At 38.1% G+C, this 21,363-nt stretch overlaps 1 protein-coding gene across 1 annotated transcript in view; it reads left to right on the forward strand.

Moving 5' to 3' along the window:
• Nucleotides 1-21,363, forward strand: part of LOC105931903 (protein kinase C-binding protein NELL1) — a 269,740-nt gene that overhangs the window by 8,540 nt on the left and 239,837 nt on the right. The window contains exon 3 of the mRNA XM_036135703.1: nucleotides 16,671-16,841. Coding sequence (XP_035991596.1) covers nucleotides 16,671-16,841 — 171 coding nt within the window. The remainder of the gene's footprint in view (nucleotides 1-16,670; nucleotides 16,842-21,363) is intronic.

The raw sequence follows: 21,363 nt of genomic DNA on the forward strand, positions 1-21,363 counted from the left end.
TTTGCTCCCTGGATTATTCCTGAGATTTACTGGCTGTGATTACTTTAAGGCAAATCGTAGTTGTGCAAATGACTCCTTCTGCAACTTCTGAATTTATTATTTGAACAAAATACAGAGCATACTTCTGCATTTACATGATCAACTCCAGTTTGTACAATTCATTTAGTCAAACATAGATGACATGTTGTGCTTGTTAGCCAATGACCCTTGAAATTGGATCTGTGTGTTTAGTATTTTTCCACTGAAGTTATAAGTTTATATGAAGTTGTCTTTGGTATCGTAGCTGGTCCAAACAGTCATTCAAAGCGGCACCTTCTACATATTACAACTGTAGGTCACCACTGCTAATTGTTTCATATTTGTTTATGCAGCCAAAGACAAGTTGACCCATTAAATATCAAATCAGCACTCCCTGCCATGAAGTATTGCTTGGTTTTTGAAGTCAACCCATGATGTGTCTGCTGTTTTAAAGCCTGAACTAACTCCCCTCCTCCCAGGCTGTTGGGTTCATTATAATCTGTTCTCTGATGTACAAGCAGCCACATTAATTTGAGCTGTGACACCAAGGGGGCCCAAAAAACATAAAAACTTCAACTGCTTGCCCATGCAATAATTGCTTTAGATAGCAGAGTTTCATGTTCCTTGGTTGTTGCTGGTGATTGAGGTGAAACTAGAGCATAATTTATATCTCATGAGTTTGCTATGAGTGTCTCATACCCTCACTGTTCTTTGCTGGTATCGCTATAACACACAGACACATATGCAACCACACCTATGTCTTAATGTTGAACCTTTTATGCACTAAGCATAATGGACATCCACAATAATCCATCATATCTGGGCTACAGATTAACTACCTCGGCATGCTTGAGATAGTTTATGAGTTGCTGCAGATCTTCCTGCAGCTTTTCGGCTGTCATTTTAGTCTTTTGCATGCACTTTTCTGCTGGAAAACATTCACCAGTGTCAGAAGCTTCAAATCTTTTTTTTCAGATGAACTCATATTGTCCCCACTGAGAAACATTAAATGTTAATTATATTCAGTTCTCATTTATTCTCTTCTATTTCCTCTGACGTTGACAGCAAAGCTATTTTTTTAATCTCCACAGTGAAAACAAAAGCGAAAAAAAATTAAAAATAAATAAAACAAACTCAACACTCCCAATATGTCATCTTAAAATTCTGATTATCTTGTGGCTGAGGTTTGTTTATAATAATTATCTTAATTATGTGGTTCAACAGCAAAACAGCTGAAGGCTCGAAGAAGCAGGTTATTGGTTGCTGTTTGTTGAGAGAATCTTTGGCCAGTAGTTAGAGCACCAACCAGATTTAGTTTATCAGTTGTTAGGAGATCTTCAGATTAGCAATAATACATCAGGGATCCATTCAGGAAATACAGCCACTTATTTGCTTTTGTGTGTGAGAGGCTATTTCTAAAGGCATTAGGCTTATCTAAATATGTAGTTGTCATGTAGAAATCTCCAATTTGGACATTTTTGTCCAAACTAAAATGGTCAGAAGGCATATATACATAAAGTTGGAGAAATTGTAGTCACAAATGCTTTAAAATTCATTTATAAACCACAATTTACTGCTTTGTAAGATATACAGGTGTAGAAGTGTTTTCTTTGCTCTGTGTTGCCATGTTAGGTAATGAGCCCCCTCTCTCTGACCATTTAAACCTGACCCCATCATAAACCCCACACCAAGAACCAGAGGTGGTCTCTCTCCTACAGTACCTTTCTGCTGATAATGAACCACTTAACACAGTCCAAACTGTGAAAATGAGAATTGATTTCCCTCCTGCAAATTGATCCATATATGTCAAGCTGTGGTCACTTGTGAAAGTTGCACCTACCTGCTAATACCTTCCTACATTGTGAGAACCTCAATCAAGGACAGTCATCCCGTGACAACTAAATTACAATCCTCTCCAGCAAACCTGGCCAGATTTTCCAGGTCAGCACCTAAAGTCATTGGTGTATTTTGTCGTTGTAGTATCTGCTTTATTTCCTCCTCCTGTACCACAGATGAGCCTCGCAGGGCTGACCCTCCCTATTGAGCAGATAATTGGCTGTCAGCTACCCTCCATAAAATAGCTGCGTGACACTGGAGGTGAAGGAAAAGGACAGGATGATATACAGCTAGTCCAGCACTGTCAGGCAGGCATTCATTTCCAAAACTTTTCTCTTTCTGATGCTGCCTCTGCATTTTGATGTAGACCACTCATTACCAAAACGGCTTCTTGTCAGTGCTGTCACAAGCACTTTCTAATCCCAGTCTGCCGCACACAACCTTAATCTAAGGAGGCAGCGAATCCTCATGTGACTACAGATGCGTACCTTCCTGATATGGTACTGGTGGTACCAGGGAATCGATACCGGTACTTAACCGCACCTATTTTCGGTACGTTTGTGTGTTTATGTAGGAATAAATGTTAGGTTATTAATAGAATCTATATATTTTTCAATTTAACATTTTTATTTCTCAATATAAGAAGTTGTTTAGATTTATAAATGAACCTCTTGAACCTCAATTGAAGCTGTGTGTGAATAAAATTCAGAGAATTGTTTTAGTGCAACAGTTTCAGAGAAGAAGAAAACATTTTAACAACATATTTTATCCCACTTTGTAAATCAGGGTGGGATATATTCACAATGAGGGAACAGAGAGGCTCTCCTCTCTGCTCTCTTTGCTCTCTACAGACGGGTTTTAGGACAAGGCAGCTGTCTCTCTGTCCGTCTGTCTGTCTGGGAGACAGTGCTTGGAGAATCTTGCAGAAGAGCTTAAGACAATAACTCCAGAATGATTGTTACTTTCACAGGAAGTCACCAATAGCAAGAAAGTCACTACATCTTTTGCTAGTCACTTTTTTGAGAAAAGGTAGCTGGATGGGTCTGCAAAGTCACTAAATATCGTGAGATGTTTAAATTGGCAGCAGTGACCAGGTGCTTCCTCAGATTAAAAGTATTCTTGCCACTAGTCTTGCACTTCCCCTCACAAATACTGCAGCGAGCGTAATCTACAGCTCATTTTGAAAAGCGGAGTCTGCGCTTTCTATCAGCCATGTTTTGTTGACTGTGATGCGCTTAGGTACCGAAACATGGTACAGTTGGATTTTACGTGAATCGGTACCCAGTAGTACTGACGGGATTCGGTCGGTACCTATAAAAGTACCTAATTTGGTACCCATCCCAACATGTGACTCTCTGTTCACTTATTGCTCACTCTGGATCATCACTTTGGATCATCACCAGACTCTCTAATTACCACTTTATATGTATTTACAGTTTTTGGTAGGTTAATTTTAAAATGTAACTGGTTACAAATACAAGATACTCCAATTGTAGTGTGTCAGGACTCAGAATGGCAGGTTACCCAGTATTCAAGCCAGACACGGTGTTGTGTTTACAATACTATATTCATAATGGGATCAAGAGCATTCAGGCTTGGGTCATACACGGGTGCTCAGAGCTGAGAAGGGCAGATAAATCCAAGGGCCTGTCTTGTGATCAACAGTCCAGGTCGCGGTCCAGAAAACAGAAGCTGAGTTAAATTTCCAACAAGGTCTGGGCAGTGCAGCTGAAATTACAGATTATTAAAAGCTGCCACTGTGTGGGTGTCTACAGCAGGCTTGAAAATGGCAGAAAACAGGTGTGACGGATGAGATTGATGCCGTGGCTGAGAGACGGTCTCACAGGTGCAGCGAATAATCCTTAATAAGGCTGGAGCAGGAGACGCGTACGAAAGTAGACAGGCCAGAATCATAACAGAACAACACATCCCCTCTAAAAAGCCTGTGTAACTATTTCAATTCCTCTTGAAAGTAATTCAACAATTTTTTTTTTTTTACCTAAGATGTTCAGAAACAGTAAGTTAATTTGGATCAAAACTGAACACTTTGTTTGTTTACAGCAGAAACTAACGAACTCCTTAATGTCTTTAATATCTGTATTCTAACATCTGGTTCTTTTTCTTTTTTTCTCTGCTGAGGTTCTATGCTTGTGCTTGGTTTTGTTTTTTGTCTTTCTTTCGATGTCCTGCAAACCACCAGATTGCCTGGTGTATGAATGGTGCTATCTAAATAAGCTTGCCTTATCTTACTGCCTTTGTTCTGGTGGTAATAACATCAATATAAAAAAGTGTAAATTATGAGGCTTCAAATGTAGCTTATTAGACATGTGTTCATCCAGTCTCACTCATACACTCTGACATCAGACATAACCGATGCAGGTAGCTTTCCCTTCTTTATTCATTGCTTTTGAATATAAGTGTTGCTTCTGCAGAGTTAAATTGATAAAATTACAGCTACTCGAAATCTAGGATGACGTCTAATTTTGTGAAATAAGAAAGAGGATAAAAATACTGTTCGGTCCAACTCAAAGACAAGTGCCTGGTCATCTCACCCTCTAATTACAAATGAAAATATTTCCAGAGAGCTGACATATCCCACTGTTAGAAGCGCTCAAAGGCCTGAATTTGTCTTTAATGGTTTGTCAGCTTATTTGACAAATGACAAAACAACATCAATGTTCAAAATTAGAATCTGATTTCAACTAACTTGTTTCATTTTATGATATTAAATAGTAGAATATGAAAATACAATTTAAAAAAAAATTGTGAACCTCCCATCTAGTAATTTGTTAAGTTATGCTCACTTCAACAAAAAGTAATTTTCCACCAGGTATAAATCTTTCAAAAGCACGTTTGAGGGTTTCACACCAAACAATATTGCAATACTAGTCTTTTTTATCACCTTCTGTTAGAATGTTGAAGATTTAACATAGAATAAATGGTTTAGGATATAATGGGCATGATAAACATAAAGTTTATCTTCATAAAGATTAGTTTCCATCTTAAGAAAAACATTTTAATGACAAAGTTTTCCCTTCAAATAAATTGGAGATGAATATTGATAATCGCTAATAAGCACGTTCATTGTCCGTGCACGAGTGCATTTTTATACACTTTCTGCAAACTTTTATCATGCGTTCATTTCATTTTACTTTCTTAGAAACTCAGACTTGACAATGAGACTTCATGGCAGGTAGAACATTTATAAAAAAATGCTTTTTTTTATTCTGATAAAACTGCAATTGCAAGCTGCAACTGCATTAATTTGGCAAGTGTAGAGTAAACGTATAAAAAAAAAATCAAATTACAATGCATTGGGGAATCATATGCATATATGTGGATTTGTTAAAACTAGTATTTTATTTATCGATTTATCCAAAAGTTTCCCCAAGTTCCTTTTTCAATAACTGCGCGTGTGCAAGACCGTCTTACCTGCACTTGCCTTCCTAACGGGGATAGCGTGAAAAAAAATCTCCTAAATCCAGCCTGGTCTTATTTCTTTCTACTGAGGTCTTTCTCTTCTTCTCATAAACATGAATGGGGTTTGATTCTTGTGACTCTCAGCCATGTTCAAATTATACGGTGAGAGCAGCGGAGCTACAATGAACGGCTAACCGCTGCGATAGCCACTAAGTTGTGAGAGCAGGACCAAAACTATAACAAATCCCTGCTCTGCAGTGAAATTAGCAATGATTGGTCAGAGTTTTGCTATGGCTGTGTTACAGACGGCGTAAGCTGGGTAAATTATGTCAATTAATAAAGCATACATATATGCTTTAAGTAAATCTGAAGCATTCTAAGTTCTCTTAATAACAACATAAGCAATCAGGAATTTCATTTGAGCGTTCTTCTCTTAGTGACCTTTAAGTAGATCATTCGGACATGGCAGTGAGAACTAAACTGATTGCAAACATTTCTATACATTTAACAAATGTGGGGTGATAATCTTTAGGAGTTGTTTTCAATGCTTTTCTTCCAGTTTTCTTCCTAGAAAAAAGTTTATCTTAAATTTCTACTTCACACAATAAGATAATAGATGCTGAAAAGAATTCAACATCATATGTGGATTCACTTTGGCTGATTTTTTTTGTTTTACCAAAACCTCCTCCACACAGTATATGTTTTCATTTCCTGGGAGCAGCAACATGCAGCAATGGTTAGACACACAGTTCTTGACTTCTTCCTAAACCATGTGCTCATGTGACCATGTGTAAGAAAGAGTGGAGAAGAGTAGAGACTACATAATCCTTTGAACTTTGAAATGTAATACTTCTGAAAACACTCAAATTTGTTCATACCTTTTACATACAATCTATGTGCTGGAGTATTTGGGTTGTTCCCTAAGGGACTTATTAGTACATATTTTACTCATATACCACACATGAGCACTAACCTACCCATTCACTCGCTCTCATCGCATCATAAAAATGAACTTTTTTCCGAATTGAAAATGTTGGGCGAGATTGTGCAATAAGTGCCTGTTTTCTGTACCGCGTTTTTATCCCATAGAGACTCTCACAACAGTTTAATTTTCACATCACATCAACCCCTTTCCCCACCACTGGCAGCCATTCCTTTTTATTTTGTTTGATATGCAAACATGATTTTTCTTACTCTGAAAGCTGTTGATGCTCACAGTTGGAGCATTTCAGATCCGTGCAGATGCCATTAGTATAACAACAGCTTTGTACAATGCTGCTTATGAAAGGATCATCAATAAAAGAAAGCCTGTTGAAACAGATAAAGCTCATCCTTTATGTTTTGCATAGAAAAGGCTCCAAAGGAGACAAGCCAAATTTTGGTGTCCATCAGACTGAGCAATTCATAATAAACTTATTGCCTGCCAATAGTCTACAGCTCCCCGCCCCCTCTCATTTACTGTTCTGTAACACAGGCACACAATAGCTACCATTAAATAGTTCATAAAATAAACACTAGCTGTGTAGTGGAGTTAATGCCCTTGATGATTATTTCATGAGTCAAATCAGGATAACAGTGTTTCTGCTCATTGGGTGATTTTGGCTCTCTTGAAGCCCCGAGGAGGTTTCCATCAGTGGGAGAGGCGAAGCTGGAGAGCTCTCGTTCTCATTTTGCTCCTCGCTCGATGCAAATGATTCTTCTCCAGCTGACAAGTATCAGCGGCTCTGGCTCCGGGAGCATGATGAAGATGGGGTGTCAGGTCGGTGCCCAGCACAGGCACAGATTGATGTATTCATTTAATTTCAGAGTGATGACATGCTGTATAAAGACTGCCGAACTGGCTGGCCATAGACGCCCCGATTCCACTTCTCTCTCTCTCTCACACGCTGATATGTGAGGAAGCCGCCACTAGTTTATGCATGCAAATGGGATTGGATGTTGTGGAAAAAACATTTCCTTGTTAATTTAGTTTGTAATAATTGTTTAAGCGTTAACACAGCCAGCTTTGTGGGGGGTTGATGCCCCATTATTAGCTGAGCAGAAAGGTTGTGTTTATTACCACTCCTGTCCTTCTCAACTTTGTGTTGGAGGACTTTGCTTATCGTTGTGGTTATGGTGTTGAAAATTAAAAACTATGAGTAATGACATCAGGACAACAGTAGGCGACACATTTGTATAAGGACATTTTCTTTAAACCACAAGGATAGAAATACAACAGCTTTTTGTTGAACCTTTCACTTATGCATACACTGGATAAAATAAGAATTGAACATGTCATTGATTTTTCTCTGTGTACATTTTTCTAATGGTGCTATTGACAAAATAAATGTCATCAGATGTCAGCAACAACCCAGATAATTCCCACATGCAAAACTAATTTGCCTCTGCATGTACTTTGTTCTTCAGTTATTCCCAAAGTCAGGGTATTTACTTTGCCATTCCAGCATTTTACTATCTTTATCTGAAACCAGTGTATAGTTTCCTTGGCCATTTGATTTTTACTATTGTTTTGCTGTGAAATCCTCTGTTTCATCTTCGGACCCTCATTAACAATCTGCAGGTACAATTCTTCATTTATCCTTCCTTCAGTTAAATGAAGTTGACCAGTACCATATGTTATGAGACAACCGATCATACCATGATGTTTCACCTGAAAACTCCACTTTTGGCATGTTTTTTTGAGTGATGTTCATAACCACTCTTCCTCCAAAGATTATGTTTAATGAAGAACTAAGATTCAACTTCATCTGACAAAACTCTATTCTTCTAGAATGTCGCTGGATTGTCCAAATGTTAAACTGTAAGCATGCTTCTGCATGTTTTTTCTTAGACTGTGGAGTCTTGCACAGTAAGTTTGCAAAGAGATTTAATGTATTACTTTTAGTTTTCATGGGAAAAACAGTCCCTGCTTTTTCCACATTTCGACTGGTAGATATTTAAATCATGTTCCTTCCACTTTTGGATTATGGCAGTAACTGCACTTCCTGGAACAATCAGACATTTAGAAATGCAGCTGTACCGGTCTTGAGCTTGCCTGCCTGCAGTCGAGGTGATAATTGGGTCATGCACCGCACCTGTGAGCCTGCCTCTCAGCTGCTCTGCAATCAAGCTAATTCCTCACACCTGTTTCCTGCGCTTCATAAGCTCTCCACAGACTGTGTCAAATTATTGATAGCTTTCATGGATAGATCTTTAGCGGTCCCTTTTCTGTTCACCACATGAAGACCTTTTGTTGTTTTTTGGATTTCCCTACTGTCCTACCAAGCTTCTGTTTTCTGGATCTCGACCTGGATTGTTTCCACTACTCACGAGTCCAGCCAAGTTCCTTGTATTAGTCTGACCCAGGGTCTGTTCCCCAGACTCTGCCCAGCTTGCTCCTGGAGAGGTTGCCTGCCTGCACCAGGTTTCTATTTATTTATTTTTAATTAATAAACCTTTTAATGTGCCACGCCTGTGCCTGGCTAGAATTTCGGGTCTCTTGCTTTGTTTTCAGTAATTGTTGGCGTTGGTGCTTTTTATTGAAAGTATTTGTTTGCAGTTGAACCAGTCTCTGTAATAGTTTGGTATTAATAAACGTTTTCATAGCCCGTCAGTTTGATTAAATCAGTTGATATTGATGTGAAGTGTTTAATGCCTATTCCCTGTGTCATTTCATTTCATTTTCGCCTGGAATAATTTGCTTTGAACTGCTTGTATATTAGAATTATTTGACTTTCTGCAGACTTCTGTTGTGAATTCTATGACAATGGTTCACTTAAAAATATTTGAATTAAGAAAAATATTGAGATTTTCGTATATTTATGTATAGTAGAAATTGTCTACAACTACGTGGTTATGCTAATGTTGTTTGATGTTGTTGTATGACATATAAAATGTGTCTCATAGTCACCATCAAAGAGTTGAGTCTGTAAAAGGCTTTAACTGTGCAAGTAAAAATTAAAAGAATTTTAATGATTGGCCTCAACATAGAAGTCTTAGCCCTTCACTGTCACTGGTATTAGCAGAGGTATTGGGAATCACTGAGACAGAGGAGTGGAGTTGCTGGAATGATGTGTTAAGATGGAGAAGATTAAAGAGGTGTTAAGGGCAGGGGAGTAAATAGAAGTGAAGGTCAGGAGGCGACTTCGGTTTAATTTGGGACTTTATTCATACCAGTTGTGTGGATGTGCTGTCTAGATTTGCAGAGGGTTATAACCTATCTGATGACAAATTCACAGGTACATCTCCATAGATTGGAATATGTGTTCCAATGAAGTGCATTCTTAGATTAAAAATACCTCTTGAAAATAACTTTAAGCAGGTCTTAATCATACTTTTCATCATGCCCACCTTTCTGTCCTAGAAATGTTTTCATATTGGTGTTATACAGACCAATGGGAAAACATTTCTGTCATAGCTAAGTTGTCACAGGGTATTTGTACCCCCTCCATCGGGAGCGATGCAGGAAGAGCAGTTCTAGTCGGCTCCGTCTTGTTTTAGCAGACTTGGCATGGCGGTACGGATGTTTCACTTCTGTTAAATAGTGAAAGAGAAGTGTTCACACTTTATTGTTCAGTTGGTGGTCAAAACAGAAAAAATATCACACGACTGTTCTTTTTGTTTCTAGACAGACCTGCATGAATGGATCAAATGAAACACACCCCAAATGTATAAATAATCACTGAATACATTTAAGAGCAAAGTTATATATAACTCTGATTGCTCTTTATTTGCTGTTATGTTAAAACAAACTACAGCAGGAATTACTGATGGCCACACGCAGTGAACGACGCTGAAACAGCTCCGCAGAAGGCGGGGTTTAGACTGAGCTCTGATTGGACAGTTCTGTTAACGGATCATACGCAGCCCAGATGGGCTTTGTTATTTATTAATTTTTTGTGTGTGGGGAATGCCATGCGTGGCGTGTGTGCGGTCAGGGACATGCGTGTGTCAGACGGTCACTGCGTGAGAGTTGAGAGCTCTGGTCTTATAAAAGACACTAATCTTTTAACTAATCAGATGTTGTGATTTCATTTTTCATTTCAGGTGTAAGCGGAAAATCTTTATATCAGCTATGAAGCTTTGAAAACATGAGTCCATGTGTAATAAATCTAAACAATGTGTTTGATCTGTGATGAACTGGCGACCTGTTCCGGGTGCTTCCCGCCTCTCACCAAATGACTGCTGGAGACAGGTACCATGACCCTGCAACGATAAGCTGCCATATATGATGGATGGATCTTTCATTTAGTTAATTGAGTTACTGAAATAAACTTTAAAAAAAATTGTCTAATTAATTCAGATGCACCTGTTTGCATGAAGGTGTGGATATTAAACAACCAGTTGAAAATAAAGGCAGTCAGACTAGAAGGGTAACAAATTTAGTGTTTTGCAGTTAGACTGCAAATATTTCAGGGAGACGGCCTACAATAGTCAACAATGATTAAAAGATCTATAAAATCTATGCTCAGCTATCTCTAAACATGAAGCCAAAATTCAGTTGACAGTTAAACAGCCTTTATAAGTATTTTCTAAGACCAGAAAGTCTAACCCTACGTAGCGTTGTTGACATATTTTCCAGTTCATTTTATGAACTCTTCTCTTTGTTTTCTTCTTACCAGTTTTTTTAACTCTCATAAATGTTCCAACTTTGGGTTTAGATAAACCTGCAACGCTGCAGCCTCAGTTGATTTTCTCTTTGGTGGGTACAAATACAGTTTTCATAAATATTCAATTCAATTCAATTTTATTTATATAGCGCCAAATCATGAAACATGTCATCTCAAGGCACTTTACAAAGTCAAGTTCAATCATATTATACAGATTGGGTCAGATTATACAGATTGGTCAAAAATGTCCTATATAAGGAAACCAGTTGATTGCATCAAAGTCCCAACAAGCAGCATTCACTCCTGGGGAAGCGTAGAGCCACAGGAAGAGTCATCTGCATTGTACATGGCTTTGCTGCAATCCCTCATACTGAGCAAGCATGAAGCGACAGTGGGAAGAAAAACCACCCATTAACGGGAAAAAAAAACCTCCGGCAGAACCGGGCTCAGTATGAACGGTCATCTGCCTCGACTGACTGGGGTTACAGAAGACAGAACAGAGACACAACAAGAGAAACAAAAAAGCACAGAAGCACACATTGATCTAGTAATCTGTTCTACATTAGATGGTAGTAGCGGGTGAGCCGTCTTCTCTGGATGATGTCACAGTTAACAGAACGCCAGACCAGGTGTACCTACTATGAAGAGAAAAGAGAGATAACAGAAAGTTAAAGCAGAAATGACAACACATAATGCATAATTGAAGAACAGTAGAACTCAATATAGTGAGAAAATTAGATCCTGATATACTCCAGTAACCTAAGCCTATAGCAGCAAAACTATAAAGGTAGCTGAGAGTAACATGAGTCACTAGTTATAATTTTTGTCAAAAAGAAAAGTTTTAAGCCTAGTCTTAAAAGTAGACAGGGTGTCTGCCTCACGGACCAAAACTGGGAGTTGGTTCCACAGAAGAGGAGCCTGATAGCTAAAGGATCTGCCTCCCATTCTACTTTTAGAGACTCTAGGAACCACCAGCAGACCTGCGGTCTGAGAGCGAAGTGCTTTGTTAGGAACATACGGGGTAATCAGAGCTCTGATATATGATGGAGCTTGATTATTAAGGGCTTTATACGTTAGAAGAAGAATTTTAAATTCTATTCTTGATTTAACAGGAAGCCAATGAAGGGAAGCTAAAATTGGAGAAATATGACCCCTCTTTTTGATTTTCATCAGAACTCTTGCTGCAGCATTTTGGATCAGCTGAAGGCTTTGAACTGCATTTTGTGGACTTCCTGATAGTAAAGAATTACAATAGTCCAGCCTTGAAGTAACAAATGCATGGACCAGTTTTTCAGCATCACTCCTGGACAGAATGTTTCTAATTTTGGCGATATTCCGGAGGTGAAAAAAGGAAACTCTGGAAACCTGTTTAATATGGGATTTAAATGACATGTCTTGGTCAAAAATAACACCAAGATTTTTTACTTTATTACCAGAGGCCAGATTAATGCCACCCAGATTAAGTGATTGGTTAAGAAGTTTATTTTTTGAGGACTCTGGCCCAAAGATTAAAACTTCGGTCTTGTCAGAATTTAGATGCAGGAAATTTAAAGTCATCCAGCTTTTGATGTCATCAAGACATGACTGCAGTCGAAGTAATTGATTGGATTCATCAGGATTTATGGATAAATATAGCTGAGTATCATCAGCATAACAGTGGAAATTAATCCCATGCTGTCTGATAATTTTGCCTATCGGAAGCATATATATAGTAAAGAGAATTGGTCCAAGGACTGAACCCTGTGGTACTCCACAGGTGACCCTAGAGTTTGAGGAAGATTTATTATTAACATGAACAAATTGGAATCTGTCTGACAGATAAGATTTAAACCAGCCTAATGCTTTCCCCTTAATCCCTACAGTATGGTCAAGTCTTTGTAGGAGAATATTGTGATCAACTGTATCAAACGCAGCACTGAGATCTAACAGGACAAGTATAGACACAAGTCCATTATCTGAGGCCATGAGAATATCATTAGTGACCTTCACCAGAGCTGTTTCAGTGCTATGATGAGCTCTGAAGCCTGACTGAAACTCCTCAAGTAGGTCATTACTTTGTAAATGTTCACAAAGTTGATTAGCAACTACTTTCTCAAGAATTTTAGATAAGAAAAGAAGATTAGATATAGGTCTGTAATTTACTAACTCATCTTGATCAAGAGAAGGTTTCTTAAGTAAAGGTTTAATAACAGCTACTTTCAAAACCTGTGGTACATATCCATTTACTAAGGATAGATTAATCATGTCTAAAATAGTGCCACTGATCAAAGGGAATATGTCCTTAAACAACTTGGTTGGGATTGGGTCTAACATACAGGTAGAAGGTTTAGATGAAGCTAAAATTTTAGATAGCTCAGAAAGCTCTACTGCTTCTAAACAGTTCAAACACTGCACAGATTCTAAAGATTCCTCCAATGCTGCCTCACTTACTGAGGACGAGGTAATCATGTTTGGGAGGATGCCAATTATTTTATTTTTAATGGCATCAATTTTATTTATGAAGAATCCCATAAAATCATTACTACTAAGAGCTAAGGGAATGGATGGATCAACAGAGCTGTGGCTCTGGGTAAGTTTGGCAACTGTACTAAAGAGAAATCTAGGATTATTTTTATTCTCTTCAATTAATGATGAAAAATATGCTGCTCTAACTCTGCGGAGGGTCTTGTTATACAACAATAGTCTGTCCCTCCAGATTAAGTAGGATTCCTCTTGGTGTGTAGAGCGCCATTTTCTCTCCAATTTCCTAACATTGTGCTTCAAGGAACGCAGCTCTGAATTAAACCAAGGAGCCAGCTTCCTGTGAATAATCACCTTCTTTTTCAAGGGAGCTACATTGTCTAATGCAGAACGCAATGAGGAAGTCACATTGTTAGCAAAGGTATCGATTTGTGAATGGGAAGAAACAGCAATGCTGCCATCTACAGGGCATTTCTGCAATACTGAGGATATTAAAAAGGGGACAGACTCTTTAAGTTTTGATACAGCATTATCCGATAAAAATCTACTATAATGGAACCCTCTTTTGGGGGTGGAGAATTCAGTTAGATTAAACTCAAATGTTATTAAAAAGTGATCAGACAGGACAGGGTTGTGTCTGATATGCATGAGTTCTCGAGATTAGTTTACCAATGTGCTGGATTTGTATATAATTTGAATTGCTATATTCTGTGCTTATAATTGTAGCTGACATAACGTGGGGATATGTCTCCACAAGAAGAATTTCTCTTTGTTTTAATCTGGAGTTTGCCTAAGGAGCAAAGGTTCCTGTTTTGAGGTCATGTATAGCCACAGGGAGCGTAAAATGTCAGGACTGTTTGCCTGCGGCTTCCAGGCTGCTGCAAACTGTAATTATCAGGCTTTTAATTCACCATGGCTGATAACAGTGAAGTGGAGGGCCCACATGGCGTGACAAGAGATGAAAGCAATACAGCTGCATTGACAGTAAAATGCAAATGGTGGAACAAAAAGTTATATTAGGTATTTGTGTAGAAAGTCTAATTGGTCAAATGATTGGCTTATTGAAACAATGTTTAATAAATCACTCAATCCCTGGCACGCTTATTTGTCAAACTGTGTTTTGAGCTGCGATTTAGTCTGATAATTACAGTAAAAATGTTGTTTGAAAAATTACTTGTATATTTTTTTTTATTTATCTGATTTTGTAGAGCAGGAAAATAACTTTTTTTTTTTTACACTTTGTATAGCTTTTAAAGAAAATCTGGCATTATGGCTTAATTGCAATCTGGTATTTTTTGTCAACTTTGTTTCCTTTACATGAATTAAAAAATGGTACAGGAATCATATTAACAGAAATTTGCCCCATTTGTGGATAATAGCTCTTAAGTAAGGATGCAAGGAATATGGGCGGCCTAATAGAGCTGTTAGCCAGGTAGAGCTTGGAGTCTATGGTGCCACGTATTTTCCTACTAATCTTTGTCCTTGGATTGTTCCCAGCTATAAAAAAAATGTTTTTACCTGCAAGTAACATAGTGCTATGTTTTTGATTTTCACTAACTCCTTAGCAACATCTCTGAATGTATCTGGATATACCAGGGATGGTAGCAGCTGCTAGTATTTCACACAAATGATGGAGATGTGGTCCTGGCAGTAAAAGGGGTGAAGACCACCGCCACTCACTGACCAGTACGACAGCTGGTTACCATGGAGACTCTGGATGCTGGACTGTGGGGCGACTGGCTGAACATGAAGTCTAATTTCAAGAGAAGCATCAGATGTTGGTTCAATCCCAAGTGCTGCTGGATCTCCTACTTCAAATTCTCCTTCATCAAAATCCCCTATTTTGTTTTGCAATATACACACCAGGCCAAAAAAAAAACCAAAAAAAAAAAAAACAGGAAAAACAGCCACTATACATTTGAAAGCAACTTCAAGTTAAGGGTCATAATGCCTTTCTTAGAAAGCAGAGTTTAAAACATAAGAGGAGTTTAAGAAATCTTTAAGACAGACAAATCATCTCCCAGTTTGCATATCATATATAATCCAATGCCTTTGTTAAAGCCAGAGAGGAGCTTATTTTTATGAGAACAAGAAAAAATTTGTACTTTTGATTTTGCTTCCAAATGTTTGAGCTAAAGGGGAAATTTATATGGAAAGGCAAAAAAAAATAATAAAATAAAATAAAAGCAGCTTCTTAATCATGTTTAAAAGTAACTGGAATTTAATTGTGCATTTTTTATTTTACATTCTATTAAATCTTTTCTAATGTAGAAAATTACTAGTATTGAAAAAACTCGACAATTTTCAGTTTGTTTGATATGAATGTAGGATTAATAAAACGTTATGCAGGTGCCCTACTTGAAGAGCTAAAAGTTCTCCATTTTCTAATTCTTCAACATATATTTGAGTAGTAATACAAATGTGGTTGCTAAAAAAAAAACCTGATGCCTCTCTTAAAGATTGTTTCATGTTTTTACTTTAGCATTCACACCTCTTTTTGACACATGCAAGGCTTTGGGCATTGGTCAATGAGGTCTGATTGAGGATTGTTTGTGGATTGCTATTGGATCAGTATTAGCTGCAGTTTATTCCCTCTGGTGAAAATTAACTTATGGAGTTACTGAGTGTTTATTCACACCACATTCTGCTCTTTTTTTCTTTGCAATTGTAGACTGCAAAGAAAAATCCAGAATATTTCTTATTTTGATTTGATAAATTGTGATGTTTCTGTTCTTTTTGTTAAATAAAATTGGTTTCTTTGATCAAATGAGTTTATTAATATAGCTCCAATTTACAGCCCATGTCATCGTAGGCCCTTTACAGAGATAATTCAATCAAATCATCCAGACAGATTGGTCAAAAGGTTTTCTATCTAAGGAAACCCAACAGGTTGCATTGAAAGACTGACTCGCAGCTTTCACTGCAAGAATCATCTACTTTCACAAATGATCTCTAGTTAGTTTTGATTTTGTTTTACCAGATCCAAGGTTCTTTTTAGCTTTTTTTCCCCACTTGACTTTCGGTGATGCCATTAAATACCTACACATATGCAAAACATGGGTATAATGTGAAAGAAAATCATTTCATTTCAGCCAAATAAGAACCTAGGAGACAATTGTATTTTCTCTTTTTTTGTGCAGAGAAGATTAATTTTCAAAGAGGACCATTTGCGGTCAAACAAGGTACTTTAGTGCAACTTTACGGGATACAGAAAATACATAAAAAAAATTTTAACAACATAATGGATTGATCTGTTTTGAACAAGACCTTGTCCTCACAATGCATTTTCATGTGAATTTTTTTTTTCTGAGAAACTGAGAAAGTTTCATCTCTTTTCTGCACCTCCAGTTTCTTTGAGCTGGAAAGCAGCGGCGTGAGAGAGGAGATCCGCTACCACTACCGCTTCAAGGGCAAGCCACGGTCTGAGTCATTCCCCTACCGCCTTGCTGATGGACAGTGGCACAAGATCGCCCTCACCATCAGCACCTCCCACCTCCTGCTGCACGTCGACTGTAACAGGTGAGGCGCGCGTGGCACTTAATCGCTTCCAGGAACGGCTTTCTTTTAAAACCCCCCCCGCTCCTCTGAATTGACACATCTAATAAGCTGTCTGGGATTATCAAAGTAAACATTTGTTTGCTGGGGTGTCAGCTAGAGAGACAGGTTGTTAACGGTGCTGAAGGGGAAACGTCGTTGGGCAAATTAGCACACCGAGAATGTGAGAGGGAGGTGGTATATTTATATAACATGCTGTATCCCTCCAATGTGTAGCATGTTCAGCGCGTTGAGCTGACACAGTTCCTTCATGATGTGAAAGCTAACAGTAATATAATTGCCTTACCAGCTCTTGAGTAGGGACATTAAACTCTGTCTGAGCTGATCTATAAACATTCACCTTAGCTATATCAGTCTTACTTGTTCCTCACATCTCTATTTGAGAGTTGGGAAGGGCTACTTGCCCATTTTTTCCCCCCTCCATCTAACTTGCTGGACATGTGCACTGTCAAGGAGTGTAAATCATTGTAGAAATGTTCTGTCACCTTCAGCCACACAATGCACTGGATGATTTAACTATATGGTGATATTGATTTTTTTTCCCCCCCACACGCCTGCTACTGCCATAAGGCCATTGTCTTATAGATTAATTACCAAGTGAGTGGATATCTATGAGTTGAGACAGTAGTGATCATAAAAAAGATTGTACCAGGGTGTTATTCGGGAGAACAGGTCGCAAAATAATCAAACAAAAATTGTTCTTTAGAGGAGAGCGGAAGCAGTTCGGAGAGTGCGGTTGAACGGGTTGCCGTGGTGCTCATTCGCACATGGTTGTGTCTGTCAGTGGAATGAATGCAGGGGCTGAAACTTAACTGTTCAAAGTGAATGCTCCGAGTCTGTTTATAAATTTTACATTCAACACATTTTTACCGAGTCTAGCTATGTTATGCCAGTGCTTTATATTTTTATCTGAATATTAGAACTCTGTCCCGGTAATTACAGACCTCCTCGCTCTTATTTTGCCATGCGAATGCTTTATATTTTCATTTCATCATACTTTTGCAGAAACTTCAAGGTCTGATGGCTGCTTTTACCCTGTCGTCAGCTCATACTATGGATACAGTAACAAGTCAATGAGATACTGCTCACCCCGAGCACACACAGATACTGGAAAAACTTTCAAACTTTTGCCTTCTTAGAAAGCACATCTAAAATAGTAACTGTCTGAATACTTTACTGTAGGAATGAGCAAGAAGAAAGATATGCAAGTTGCGCAAGAGCTTAAAGCTATTAATAAATAACTGAAACATCGGTGACAATAAAACTTTCTTCGAAGTATTTTTCAGTAAAATATTCTCATTATACAATATTATATTTCTATGTATAATAATGTTGTGTTCTGTTAAAAACTGCATTTCAGTTGTCACCATTTTTGTTTGGTTCTTTCTTGTAGCTGTGAACAATAAGCAGGACAAAAAAAACTTACTGAATAGAAAATAGCAAAAAAAAAAAAAAAGAAAATATATGAAACATATGTCTAGTTGAGTAACGCAAATCTAAATGTGTCTTTTTTGCTGGGTTTATTCAGTGCAGTTCTTATTTGCATGAGGCAGATTATAAGGAACTCCTACATAGTTCTTGTGTGATTGTCTAGAAAGTAATCACCCTGAAGACATTAGCACCTTTCTGAAATTTCTTTTACCCTAATTCCTGCTGAGTAGCTAAAAGAAAGTAGAGTGCTTTAGACAAAAAGAGCCGGAGTTTAGTTCCTCCTTTTGTCAGCCTATATAAAAAAGATGGACAAAAACACCTCAGTGGAGATAATTTCAAAAATGGTCCGATCAACTGGACCCTTCAGCACCAAAAGGTGTCAAGCTCCATTCACCATCTCATTCATATTACCAGTACATGCCCAGGAAATTACAACCTTTCTGTGGATCTGATCTGTGAAGCTTTTCCTGTAAGATCAAAGTGAGGCAGATGACAGCATACTTATCGAACTTCTCCCAGTTTTCCAGGTCAGACATTAAGGCCCACCACCGTGTTGGCAGGAACTCTTATCTCTGATCTGATATCTGCCCAAACATATCTTCTCCATGATTTTCACCAGAAGGCAGAAATGCATTTATGCGTTTCCCAGAGGAACTCAAGTCATGGTACCTTTCATCTGAGAAAACAGAAATTTAGTTTTGGTGTGACACTGTCTCAAGGACATGCTTTTTTTTCTGCCTCTGCTAGTCAGCATTTGCAGATTTCACAATGTCATACTGAAATGCTTGTTGAATATTTACAGCAGCTCTGTCAAAGTGTCCATATGTTGGGTCATGGACATAATTATGCAAAAAAACAAACTTCTTCAGGCTAAGTAAATGATAAAAAAAATTAAGAAATAGACCTTTATGGTCACTGTATGAAAGCAATGGTTTATTCCACATAAACTACGTGGATGGTTATGAATCAAGCATCTTTAGTGTCATCATGTGTCACCATAATTGATTTTTTCATGAAACAGACAGATGAGGGTACAAATTAAAAAAAAAATGTTGGCTTACTTATTTACTTAGATTTAATGTTGATTGTTCCCCAGGTTCCCGAGTTTAGCATCCAAGTTCATTTGGACAGAATATCAAGAGAGAAAAACAGCCATGTGTATCAGGGAAAAACTCACTTTAATCTTAGGAATGTACCCTTCTGTAAAGCAAGCTGTCAGACACATGAGCCTTGAAATTTTAATTGGCCTAATTCCTTCACCTGTATTGTGTTTAGGAAGACAGTACTTTGTTTCAAAGATTTGTCAACCGATGCATTTTCTTTTTAATCCTCACAGTGATTTTATTTATTTTTGTGTTGATTTTTGTAATATGGTGCTTTTTCAAAGTGCTCATACCCCTTGAACATTTCTACATTTTATGTTATCCTACAGCAACAAACATCAATGGATTTTGTCTGACAGACCAACACAAACTACTGCACAATGGTGAAGTAAAAGGAAATGGGTGTGGTTCATTCTTTTTTACAAAGAAAAATTTGAAAAATGGGACATAAGTGTGCATTTTATCCAATACCATCCATCCATCCATCCATCCATCCATCCATCCATCCATCCATCCATCGTCTTCTTTTTATCCAATATTGGGTCACGGGATACACCCAGAAATCCCCAAGGGATGTGCCTGGGCAGCATCCTGATCAGATGTCCAAAGCATCTCAACTGCCTCCTTTCAATGCTAAGAAGCTGGGGCTGAGCCCGGCCACCCTCCAGAGGAAGCTCATTTCGTCCGCTTGTATCCATGATCTCATTCTTCCAGTCATAACCTATGAAGATAGGTGAGGGTTGAAACGTAGACGGACCGGTAAACCGAGGTCTTTGCTTTTTCGCTCAACTCTTTCTTCACCACAACAGACTGGAGCAGCTTTCATTGCTGCAGATGCAGCCCCGACCCCTCTGTCCATCTCCCATTCTGTCCCACCATCACTCGTCAACAAGATTCTTAAACTCTTCTGCTTGAGGCAGAGTCTGACCCCCAACCCAGAGGGTGCAATCCACCTTTTTTCCAGTCATGGACCATGGCCTCAAAATAGAGGACCAGACTTTCATCCCAGCCACTTTTCGGCAGCAAACCGTTCCAGAGTGCACTGGAGGTGATGGCCAACAGAATAATATCATCCGCAAAAACCAAAGATGCGATCTTGAGGTCTTCAAACCAGACACCCTCCTCTCCTCGACTAGGCCCAAGATGCTTATGTAAATCTGCACATTGGTTGCTGTGTGAATGTGTGCACACCACTGAGTGTGACTATGTGAATAGTGTTAAGTGCTTTGAGTGGTTAGTATGACTAAAAAAGTGCTATACATTTATTCAGTCCAAATACAATCTTGTGTTATAAGCAGAATGGGGTCTTATTTGTTTATTTTCTGGACCTGGCGAGGAGCTGAATTTGCAATTTTTTATTTTTTTCCAGATACAGCTCAACATGCATTTTTTAACTCCAACACACCACTGAAATGTGCACTCTGGGGTTTAATAGTCTTGGCATATTCTCATTTATAAATATATTGTTGGTCTGCTCCAATTCATTTTACAGACCTACATCCTTCATAAAAGAACAGAAAGTTATTGTCTTTCTTCTGACAAATTATTCCTTTCATCTATTCCCAAAGACTGCACAGGATTGGGAATAAAGCAATTTAAATATGCTGTTCCTTCTGCTTAAAATCAGCTGTAAAATGTCCTGAATTTTAAAAAGCCTGTCTCTCTAGATTAAATCTGGCACATTTGAACATATTGGAGTCTAAGATGATTGACCATTCTGACCCCGCTTGATCTCCTGATACCATGTGGATTAGAAGATTTGACATTTTGTTCAATAATTTCATATTTAAAAAAGTAATAAAAATAATAATAATAATAATAACAATAAAATCTACATGCATGTATTATTCATGTACTGGTTCTGTTGTTGTGACCTGAACTGATGCGTATCTGTTTCAGGAGAATTTAAATCTGAATTGTTTTCTGTATCTTGGTTCAGTGAAGGTTAAGTA

Source organism: Fundulus heteroclitus, chromosome 4, assembly GCF_011125445.2.
Source record: "Fundulus heteroclitus isolate FHET01 chromosome 4, MU-UCD_Fhet_4.1, whole genome shotgun sequence".
Lineage (NCBI taxonomy): Eukaryota > Metazoa > Chordata > Actinopteri > Cyprinodontiformes > Fundulidae > Fundulus > Fundulus heteroclitus.